The sequence below is a fragment of the Eriocheir sinensis genome, chromosome 69 (genome assembly GCF_024679095.1).
Source record: "Eriocheir sinensis breed Jianghai 21 chromosome 69, ASM2467909v1, whole genome shotgun sequence".
Lineage (NCBI taxonomy): Eukaryota > Metazoa > Arthropoda > Malacostraca > Decapoda > Varunidae > Eriocheir > Eriocheir sinensis.
The window spans coordinates 5,757,114-5,768,540 of NC_066577.1; the positions used below are offsets into that span (position 1 = coordinate 5,757,114).

Genomic DNA, 11,427 nt, shown 5'->3' on the forward strand with positions numbered 1-11,427 from the left:
CTGGTGGGGCCTGATGGTCGGCCCAAGGCTTCTTCCAGGTGGGGCCTGATGGTCGGCCCAGCCCGTTCTGGCGCAGGCGAGTGTTTATAGTGGCGCCATCTTGCATTGGCTCATGCTGCCCCCCGGAACTCGTTCTTGATTCGCTTGGACGGCTTCCTCTAGAGTCCGGGTTGATGGGTGGTCTTCAGGACAGCATGTGGGTAGTTTTAAGCCACACGGCGGTGACTGAAAAATCCGAGTGGTAGCGTGAGGATTCGAACCCGCGTCGTCCATCACGCGGTGAATGTGGGCCCAGTACGCTACCAGTTCGGCCACCGCCTACCCTATTACTACTACTACTACTACTACTATTACTACTACTACTACTACTATTATTACTATTATTACTATTATTACTATTATTACAATTATTACTATTATTACTACTACTACTACTACTACTACTACTACTACTACTACTACTACTACTACTACTATTACTATTACTATTACTATTACTACTACTATTACTACTACTATTACACAACATAAATGATACCTCCACCCATGTTTATTTTCCCGATACATAATCATGGAGGGCTCCATAGTTTGGAGGTCATTAGCCCCAACTCTGTTCGCTAATAACTGTGGCATCCAACCATATCACTAATACTACCTGACACTAAATCACCTATCATCTATTACGTCTAGATCCCCCTTTCCTTCCCTACTCAAGTCACTCCCGACCCACCCTAATGTCACTCTCCACCACTGTGGCTTCATAGTCCATATTGGAGATATTGGTGGCTTTTGGGCCAGAGTGTCTGGTGCCCCTGAGACATAGGATGGCCGACCTGAGCAGGGAGAACGAGAGGCGACACCTCATCCAGGCGACAACGTGGCTCCTTGGCTGATGCTTCTTTTCTGAGATTAGTTCCGCGAGGCGTGCGTAGAAGCATTGGGCCCTGGGACCCATCCCGCTGGATGTGGTGAAGACGAGGGGGGTGAAGCTGCCCTGATCCACATGTTGGATTCTTTCACCGTATGCCCTTGTCTTCTCCTGCTCGTTCCTGTGGTGGGCGGCTTGCAGGGGCAGCTCACGGTGACAGGCAGCCATCGGGTCGAATATGCGGATGTCCATGAACGCCCGCTGTCCGCGCACCCAGAATCCGCGGGCACTTACATCAACCCGTGCCTCCTGTGAGGTATTGGCTGTCTTGTACCGAAGGTGTTCGCCGTCCAGGGAAGCAGTGCCGGCTCGGTAGTGACGTCTTGGCATACCTCCCCGGGCATGCTGGCTGTCAGATCCCTCACTTCATCGTGTCGAATACAGACGAAGCCTCCCTTTTTACATGTCATGGTGTGGGTGACATCATTTGGTGATCCACATGCACAGAGATCAGGCAGTCCCTCAATCGGCCAGCCATATCTCAGAGCAATGGCGTCGACAAATTCTTGTTTGCTGAGGCTGAAGCCCTTTGCTCTGATTGGTAATGACGTTAGCCAGTTAGGCGCCTGCCTCCTGTGCTGTGTGTATTTTTCACCCATTTCTGTGGACAGGTGGTGTGTAAGACGGTCCAGCTCGTCTTTTTGGGCCTGTTGCCTTTCTTCTGAGATTTTTCTTTTAATATCTCTTATTTCTGTTTGGTCTATCTCGCCCTCTGCCTCCTGAGCGATGATCCTGTTGATGAGTGACCTGGTAAGGCTGATGGAGTTTTGGTTCTCCTTATCTGCCAGCTTCTCAGCGTTGGTGATCCCCATCCCACCCAGTCTTGGGGGACGTGCTAGCATATCCCTCTCCTCCTCCCCCAAAGCTCCTTTCCTTCTTCTCCTTTATCCTCTCTTTTTGGCTTTCTCTCTCTCTCTCTCTCTCTCTCTCTCTCTCTCTCTCTATCTCTCTCTCTCTCTCTCTCCTACACACACACACACACACACACCTGGACTCGCCTGACAGTTCCCGTCTCCTGGGAAATAGGGAGGGACAGTTGGACAGAGGGTGAGGATAAGCGACCTTGCTGAATTTCATCTCAGTCGATTTTGAGTGTCCCGAGGAGCGATGGTTAAGATAGTTCCTCCTCCCCACCCTCCCACACACACACACACTAACCGTAACAGTAACCGTTACATTTTCAACTTACGCAGTAAGAATTGAAAATCACCAAAATTACTTGAGACTTACGCAAAAAACGTAAGACTTGACAGGTATGTGTCTGTTTTGTTGATGTTGAATTACGGGCTCAAAACAACGAAAGGAACAGACAAGTCAGTGCGACAGGGGCGTCGCAGTAACCCCTCGGGATGCAAGCAGCACACTGGCCACGGCTCCGAGGGGGGGGGGGGGGGGGGGGGGGGACAATGTGGGAGCGGCGGCAGGCCAAACCGGTAAGTTGGTGCGCCGAACACGACGCCAAGGCGGACGCCTGGCGAGTTGGCGGTGTGTCTTTCGCTGCTAACAGCGCTAACGTTTGGTTATAAACACTCGTGTCACGATAACATGGATACGGTGGTATGTTGTTATCACTGTAAAGTTAAAGGTAGAAATTTTGTTGATGTACTAATTGCAGGAATGAGAATCTATCACTGTATTATACCTCGAAAAGAATATGTGTGTATTTCCTTTGTGTGGCGGCAGAGGGCAGACCAAGGACACTATAATAGTCTCCTTGGGGCAGGCGCTGTCCAGTGCCCAGCCCGGCTCAGGCAGCACAACAACAGTCCCGCCACCACCACCACCTGACCTCAGCAGTGCCAGCACGGAGCCAGCACCCTGCAGGTGTGCCATTCATTAATACTTTAACAGTTTCCTGACAGCAGCCATGGAGGGTACAAGTGTAGATATGCGGCCCCGCCCCACCTTGGTATTGCCACACTTGTCTTTGCCTATAAACAGCAGAGAGGTGAAGAACAGTCAGACCCAGACCCAGACACGACCGCTAAGTTATGGAAGTTCGGATAAATAAATAAATAAATAAATAAATATATATATATATATATATATATATATATATATATATATATATATATATATATATATATATATATATATATATATATATATATATATCTCTCTCTCTCTCTCTCTCTCTCTCTCTCTCTCTCTCTCTCTCTCTCTCTTTGCCTCAAACACGTGCTTCCTGTGCCGTAACCCCAGTCGCACCCCCTGAGTACTTCTATAAAGACACTGGAACCATTGGGGCGAGTCAGTGTTCTTCGTCTTCCCCGCAGACCCGCACAGCGTCCTACGAGAAGCTCTGAAGCCGCCACGATGCGCTGGTCTCTGCCGGCACTCCTTCTGCTGCCCCTGCTGCTGACCTGGGACACCACTTCAGTCAGCCGCGTGTGTGGGCGTAAGACTGGAGACCATCCTATCCAACAACCCAACCCTACTTCTGCTCCTGACCTGCTTTCGGCTACAAGAAATCCCTGGATACGCCGAGATCAAATCCCTCAACCTACAACTACAGCCGCTGGTCCTGACTACCCCGATGTCAAGACTGGGCACCCTAAACTACCGGCTGTAAGTAAAGGAGGCGTTTCAAGAGTAGAAAACAATGAAAAATAAGAGCCAGGGTGTTGCACGTTTTTAAAGGTTTAAGTGTCACGCTATACTTAAGTTTTGGGTACAGAGGCAGAGGGCTTGCATCCTCTTCCGCCTGGGGCAATCCATGATAACTATAAATCTATGGACAAGGCTAACTTTTGACTAATGACGGATCCTTGTTTACCAAGCAGCAGACTAGGACGGCTCAGTTCCTTGAAGTACATGCTGTACGTGATTCGCATGGCAGCGTGCGCTTTGAGGCAATACCTGTAGCTACGGAAATACGGCGCATGAGACCACTGGACTTCTATTTATAGGACACACCGCTCCCGAGACGACCAGCCACACCACGTGACCACGCCATCACGACCACCACATCCAGCCACACCCAAGACCACTAACTGCAGCCACACCAACACCACTAATACCAGCCACGCCACACCATCATGACCACTAATACCAGCCACACCACACCCACGACCACCACTAATACCAGCCACACCACACCCACGACCACTAATACCAGCCACACCACACCCACGACCACTAATACCAGCCACACCACACCCACGACCACTAATACCAGCCACACCACACCCACGACCACCACTAATACCAGCCACACCACACCCACGACCATTAATACCAGCCACACCACACCCATGACCACTAACACCAGTCACACCACACCATCACGACCACTAATACCAGCCACACCACACCCACGACCACTAATACCAGCCACACCACACCCACGACCAACACTAATACCAGTCACACCACACCTTCGCGACCACTAACACCAGCCACACCACACCCACGACCACTAATACCAACCACACCACACCCACGACCACTAACACCAGTCACACCACACCCACGACCACTAATACCAACCACACCACACCCACGACCACTAACACCAGCCACACCACACCCACGACCACTAATACCAACCACACCACACCCACGACCACTAACACCAGTCACACCACACCCACGACCACTAATACCACCCACCCACACCTACGACCACTAATACCAGCCACACCAGACCTTCACGACCACTAATACCAGCCACACCACACCTTCACCACCACTAATACCAGCCACACCACACCTTCACGAACACTAACACCAGTCACACCACACCCACGACCACAGTATGTCCTCTGTTGGTTGTGGCAGTGAAAGTGCTTCTTCCAGGGGTTTCAATGTGCAGTTCTAGCTGTGAGTTCACCTGTTGCCCAGTAGTTCCTTGTTGTCGTCGAAGAGGATATGCCGCAACAAAGTTCAGCTCTTTATATTCACGTTCCGGAGCAGCGCAGGACGAGTCTTGGAGCGGCGCAGCGAACGGAACTTTCTTTGCTTGTAATTTCAATGTAGTGTTGCAACTTCAGTGACGAGGTAAAGAACTGAAGGCAGGACTATACAGTGACTCCCCTTTATTATTTGCATTGTAAAACTTGTTAGTTGTTTGCTAATTAATGATGTGATGTACTTAATGCATTCATATGTAGCCACTATAAGTATTGTCCTGTTGACACGCATGTATGGTCCAGGTATATAACAAAAACAATATAGAGAGTTGATAATGTTTACTGATGGATAAATATGATAAAGGTAATAACAACAACAACAAGAACAACAATCTATTTCTCTCCTTCATTTCAAGTGTATGTTTCAGCGCTGGTCCCGTAATCGTGTAAGGGACATGTATATATACCCTCTCTCTCTCTCTCTCTCTCTCTCTCTCTCTCTCTCTCTCTCTCTCTCCTCTAAAAGTTATGGTAATTTTAATAATAGTGTATCGCGGTGGCTGAGTGGTAGCGTGCTGGGCCCACATTCACCGCGTGATGGACGACGCGGGTTGGTATCCCCACGCTACCACCTGGGATTCCCGCCGAGTGGCTTAAAACTACCCACATGCTGTCCTGAAGACCACCCATTAACCCGGACTCTAGAGGAAACCGTCCAAGTGAATCAAGGAGTTCCGGGGGGCAGCATGAGCCAAGAGAAGATGGCGCCACTATAAACACTTGCCTGCGCCATGACGGGCTGGGGCCAACTACCATCCAGGCCCCTCAAGCAAGCCTACCGGCGCTGAAGGCTATACGTAAAAGAAATAAATAAATAAAGTAACAGAACTACAAGGATACTATAAGGAAAATATTAAAGGGTGTGGGTGGCGCTCGTCATCGTCATCCGGTTGTAGTGGTGTTCATTTCTTTCATTTGCTATCGTTAAAAAGTTAGTTATCTGCATACGACTTAAACTCTTTCAAGAGGAGGGTATCAGGACACCTCTCCTCCCGAAACTGACCTATCTTTCGGCCACCTCTTTCTTTTTAGGAGCAGTGAGTAGCGGGCTTTTTTTTTATTAATGTTTGCTTTTTGTGTGCCCTTGAACTGTCTCCTTTGCTGTAAAAATAAAAAAAATAAAAAAATAAAAAAAATAAAAAAAATACCGGCCAAACTGCTGTGGTGTCTTGCCATAAGATTTCGCGTTAGAGACCATAAGTTTGTGTATGAAACGGTAATTAAACCATAAGAAAACCATAATTTTTTCGTCATTCAATATTTATTTGTTTCAAAACAAATGCAGAATGAAAACAAGGAATTCAAACCCCAAGGAATTTACACCCCAAGGATTTTAAGCCCCAAGGAATTCAAACCCCAAGGAATTTAAACCCCAAGGATTTTAAACCCCAAGGAATTCAAACCCCAAGGAATTTAAACCCCAAGAAAACATTTTCACAGTAGTTCATAAAAGTTACCCTGAAAAAATGTAATGACAAGAAGAGAACGGAACAGAGAGAGAGAGAGAGAGAGAGAGAGAGAGAGAGAGAGAGAGAGAGAGAGAGAGAAGGGAACAGAGGTGAGGGAGTAAAGATGGGGAGAGAGGGGAGAGGGAGAGTGATAATTTTAAGGGAAGGGAAGGGAAGGGAAGGGAAGGGAGAGGAAAGGAGAGGAAAGAAAGGGAAGGAAGAAGATGAAATAGGAAAGTGGAGAGAGAGGGAAAGGTGGAGGAGGTGGGAGATGGGACAAAGGAAGAGAAAGGGAAGAGAAGGGAAGGGAAGAGAAGGGAAGGGAAGGGAGAGGAATGGAATGGAAGGGCAGGGAAGGGAAGAGAAGGGAGAGAAAGGGAAGGGAAGGGAAGGGAAGGGAAGGGAGACGAAGGGAAGGGGAGAGGAAGGGAAGGGAAGGGAAGGGAGAGGAATGGAAGGGAAGGGAAGGGGAGAGGAAGGGAAGGGAAGGGAAGAGAAGGGAGAGAAAGGGAAGGGAAGGGAGAGGATGGGAAGGGAAGGGGAGAGGAAGGGAAGGGAAGGGAAGGGAAGGGAAGGAAAACAAGTAAAGCGGAAGAAAGGAAAACAGATTACAGAAGGAAAGGGAAGGAAGAAATGGAGGGAACAGGAGAGACGGAAAGGAGGAGGAGGAGGGAAGGGAGGGAGGGAAGAGGGTCAACGACTTGTTAGCTCAACGACTTGTTTAATCAACGTGCTTCAGGTAGTTAAGCAAATGGTCAACACGATAGACTCCCCGAAAGCCATTAGAGCAAGTACTATTTCTGGTTCACATAAGCTCCCCTTCTGAAACACGGCCTTGAAGCATAAGCATTGTGATCGTAGGCAGGAGGGAGGGAGGGGGGAAGAGGAGGAGGAGGGAGAGAAGGAGAGTAGGGGGAGGGGAAGGAGGAGAGAGGGAGGATGGAGGGGTTGTCGTGAGGGCAGAGTGGGGCCGAGCAGTGAGTGAGCCAGGAAGGAGAAATTGCAAGTTCAAAGAAATCGTGGCGGGGCGGTGCTTGGCTTCAGGAGTGTTATTCATTTGAACTGAGTGTACTTCTAAAATTGGCCTGTCACCCTTCCCGTCTCTCCGCTGTCTCGTGTCTGTCTGCTAAGTCTATATACAGCAAGTCAAGTCATACGCAGGTTTGTGGGAGGAGACACGGCCGAGGCGTGGCTTATGCGTGACACTGCTTGGAGCTAAACTAGAGAATGTAGAAACAGGGATTTAGAGAAAACGAGGAAAGGCGGACTAATTTAAATCAATCACTTCAACATGCCCTCCCTCACACCCCACACCGCCGTTTGTAGGCATTGAAATTACAGTCACGCAATAGCACAATAAAAAGACATATTTTTTCGTCAGTGGCTTGCCTGAACGCGCTGTGAAAGAAGGCGAGAATGCACATCCAGAGTGCACACACGGCCCCAACTTTAGTCACCCCTGAACTGGCGGGTATTTTTGGGGGGGGCTCCAAGTGACGTCATCCCGCTGCTCCGCCCCAAAACCGCCTCCTGCGCGTACCGGTCGCAGTTTTGAAGCAGAGTGACTTGACTTCGTATATATAGAAGACCTGAAGGCCGAGGGAAGGAGAATGAGATACGGGTGACCTTAATTGATCCTAACGAGCTTGTTCTCTTTGCCAGCGCCGAGGTCCTTCCTGCCCGAACCCAACACGCCCACTCAGACTCACCTTGAACGCAGAGCTTGGGCCGTCTTCATCCTTCCGACGGCCGCTACAGGACTCAGGACACACACACACACACACACGCGCGCACGCAACGCCAAGGTAGTCACCGCCGCCGGCACACGCACACACACGCACGCAACGCCACACATACAAACACAGACACGCCCTCCCTCGCAGTGGGCACCCGCGGGTTTGCACTGTGGAGAGAGAGAGGATCGTGATGCGATGCTCAGTTGTTTGGCCCACAATGCACCGTTCCGTCATGTCCATTTTCAGGGGAGATGGTTTGTTACTGAGTGAACTGATCGGTTATTTTGGCTGTGAGTCCATGCACGTGAACCAGCCCCGGCGTCAGGCCCGGATTAAGCTTGCATTGGGCCCTACGTACGCCACCCACAGTTTTGGGCCCCCATTGAATAAATTAGGCAAGATTTGGAAAATTTCATATTTTATTGAAACATCAGAATGAATTAATGATACAGTATACTTCATTCAGATTGTCATTATCTTTATTTTCTTTATATTCTGTATTAGCAGCATACGTAGGTAACTATAGCAGCTACACCAAGGACCGTTTTCTTGATTTCTCTTGTGAAAACTGTTCAATGATGGCTTCAAATGTCATTGAGGAGGTGACATCATTTTCAATTGACATAACAGACAAAGCATTCAGTCGTTTTTGAGTCATTGTTAAACGAAATCTGTTTTTGATCAAAGACAGTTTGGAAAATGAACGTTCACCTTCGCAGACTGTGACTGGTAATGTTAAGAACAGTCGCAGAGCAATTGAAACATTGGCAAATGTTGACTCTACAACTGGATTCTTCCTGAAGTATTTTAGCAGGACATGAGGATCACGATCCAACTTCAAATGGGTTACAAATTCTGAGAATGTTACAAATTCATCCTCGCAGTGGGGTTCCAAGTCATTGATGTATTTTTTCACCAAGCTGGATACATCAACTCTCAGCTGTGCAGCAGGCTATCATTCTCCCTCAGTGACTTGATAAAGGCAAAGTCGTCAGATATCTTGTGATAAGCCTGGCGACGTTGAGCTAAACTTGCATGTAACTTGTCAATGATGACAACAAAACTCTGTACAGGGAATTCTTGTGCATCTTGAAGATCTGCTTCAGGCTCAGTAGAATCATCAGCTTGACGCCGCCGTCTTCTCTTCCGTACCTTTTCCGATACATAGACTTGCTGAACATTTTCCGTGAGATTTTTTTGCATCATTCTCCAGTTCATCAAATTGACCACGAAGCTCAGCAACAAAACTTTCAAGTGATAGAAACACTGTTACAGCCATGTTGATATCAGTATTTGTGCTTTGGAGAAGAGTACTAGCTTTATGAAAGCGCTGGAGGATCTTGTTCCACAGAACACACATAAATGCATTTTCAAGAAGGCACATAAATATTCTCTGCAAAAACTGATGCAGCAAGTCGAACTTCTCCTTTTAGTTCCGTTCCGTTGTCTGCAATTTCATTTAACACAGATGCTAGATCGAGTAGTTTAAGTGCAGAGCTTTCACTGATTCAGAATGGAATTTGGAAATGCCAACTTGTGGAAGATAGATAATATTTTTAGGGCTAGAATTCTACCATTTTCATTAGGTGACAATCCCTTTGTTAGTAAATTCCAGCGCTTTGTTGATCCAACTGAATATGCATATAATTCCTGTACAAGTTCAAAGAAATTGCAAGCACTGTTGTTGACGTGTGCTGCAACACAAACAAGTTTTCGCTATTTTATTTTATCTATTTTTTTTTTTTCGATCACCAGTCCAACGAAGCAAACTGATCTCCCTGCGGCCACAGGCATTTCCGGGATTTCCATTATGTGGGGGCCAATTATGGGTCGGGTCTATCAGGTTTTGTGGGCCCCTCAGTGCTGGGGCCCTACGCCATGCCCGGGTACTTGGCGTATAGGATAATCCGGCCATGCCCAGCGTGCCGCCAAACACACCCACGGAACTGTGATCAGGTCGTGCTGAATCACACACATTCTCGGCTATACGTCATCACTCTTCGGCAGTGTCGACATATTTCATTTACGTCATTCTCTCTCTCTCTCTCTCTCTCTCTCTCTCTCTCTCTCTCTCTCTCTCTCTCTCTCTCTCTCTCTCTCTCTCTCTCTCTTCTTTTTCCTCTTCCCCCGTGTCGTATTGTTGCGACACACACACACACACACGCACACGCACACACACATACACACACGCACACACACACATACAAACACACACACACACACACACACACACACACACACACAGAATGGGTTAGGCACAGCGTTACCAAATTATCGTACTCATCGCATTGAATTTTCGTAATTTCGGACCGATAACTATGGCAAAAAGGAAAAAAAAGAGCATCAATAATTAACAGCTTTAACGCTAACTTTAATTTTCTATCGTTATTTGTGCAGGTACAAGAGTTTGAGGCTTAAAAATGATAAATACAATGTGTTAAATACGATAATCTGGCAACGCTGGTCAGGCATGACATCATTCACTGTTCTTGATAATTTGAAGATTAAGCGGAGTTCGGCGTCTACGCGCTGACTCAGGGAGTCTGACGCGCCCATCGCCGCCCCAACACACTTCCTCCTAACTCCTCACATACATTTCCTACCGTTACTATCTTATCTGTCATTTGGGGAGGCGGTGGCTGAACGGATAGCGTGACGGCGCCGCGTTCAGGAGGACGTGAGTTCAATCCCCGCCCGGTGCCACCAAGCTGGGATTTTTCAGCCGCCGCCGAGTGGCTTAAAACTACCCACATGCTGTCCAGAAGACCACCCATCAACCCGGACTCTAGATTCTAGGATTAAAGATGAGCTCCGGGAGGGCAGCATGAGCCAATGCAAGATGGCGCCACTATAAACACTCGCCTGCGCCAGAATGGGCTGGGCCGACCATCAGGCCCCACCGGGAAGAAGCCTTGGACCGACGCAATAGGCCAAGATGTAAAAAAAAAAAAAAAAAAAAAAAAAAAAAAAAAAAAAAAATTTACCATACAACACATCGTAGGCGCGACTCACCATCATAGTTACCATCTTATATACGACACATCGCTGGGTTCGTATGGACATCATTTGAGATCATTGGGGTATCGTTAGAGCCCATTGATATGACCTCAGTAAAATCCCGTTGATACCCGAAGAACCCAAGAATACCCCAGTGGTCCCAGATGATGCCTCAGTGAACCTTTGTGACACCCCAAGAACCCTTATGATACCCTGATTAACCCAATAGCAGCGACGGGCCAAATTTGTGACTTTACCGTGTAGCAGCGACGGGCCAAATTTGTGGCTTTACCGTGTAGCAGCGACGGGCCAAATTTGTGGCTTTACCGTGTAGCAGCGACGGGCCAAATTTGTGACTTTAACGTGTAGCAGCGACAGGCCAAATTTGTGGCTTTACCGTGTAGCAG

The 11,427-nt window shown here is 48.0% G+C and overlaps 1 protein-coding gene and 1 long non-coding RNA gene across 5 annotated transcripts in view; one reads left to right on the top strand and one right to left on the bottom strand.

The window, feature by feature from the left end:
* Positions 1–3,996, top strand: part of LOC126988470 (uncharacterized) — a 13,687-nt gene extending 9,691 nt beyond the window's left edge. Inside the window, exons 1-3 of one of the 2 annotated variants that reach the window (XM_050846597.1) lie at positions 2,568–2,752; positions 3,205–3,496; positions 3,712–3,996. In XM_050846597.1, coding sequence (XP_050702554.1) covers positions 2,583–2,752; positions 3,205–3,496; positions 3,712–3,837 — 588 coding nt within the window. In that variant the 5' untranslated portion in view covers positions 2,568–2,582 and the 3' untranslated portion in view covers positions 3,838–3,996. Of the gene's footprint in view, positions 1–2,567; positions 2,753–3,204; positions 3,497–3,711 lie in introns of those variants that run through there. The other variant, XM_050846598.1, reaches the window with a different exon arrangement.
* Positions 1–5,176, bottom strand: part of LOC126988472 (uncharacterized) — a 13,119-nt gene extending 7,943 nt beyond the window's left edge. For 2 of the 3 annotated variants that reach the window (XR_007742038.1, XR_007742036.1), the window contains exons 1-2: positions 4,577–5,174; positions 3,995–4,305 (exon numbers count right to left, since the gene is read on the bottom strand). This is a non-coding gene — a long non-coding RNA (uncharacterized LOC126988472). Of the gene's footprint in view, positions 1–3,994; positions 4,306–4,576 lie in introns of all 3 variants that reach the window. The other variant, XR_007742037.1, reaches the window with a different exon arrangement.
* Between the last annotated feature and the right edge of the window lie 6,251 nt (positions 5,177–11,427).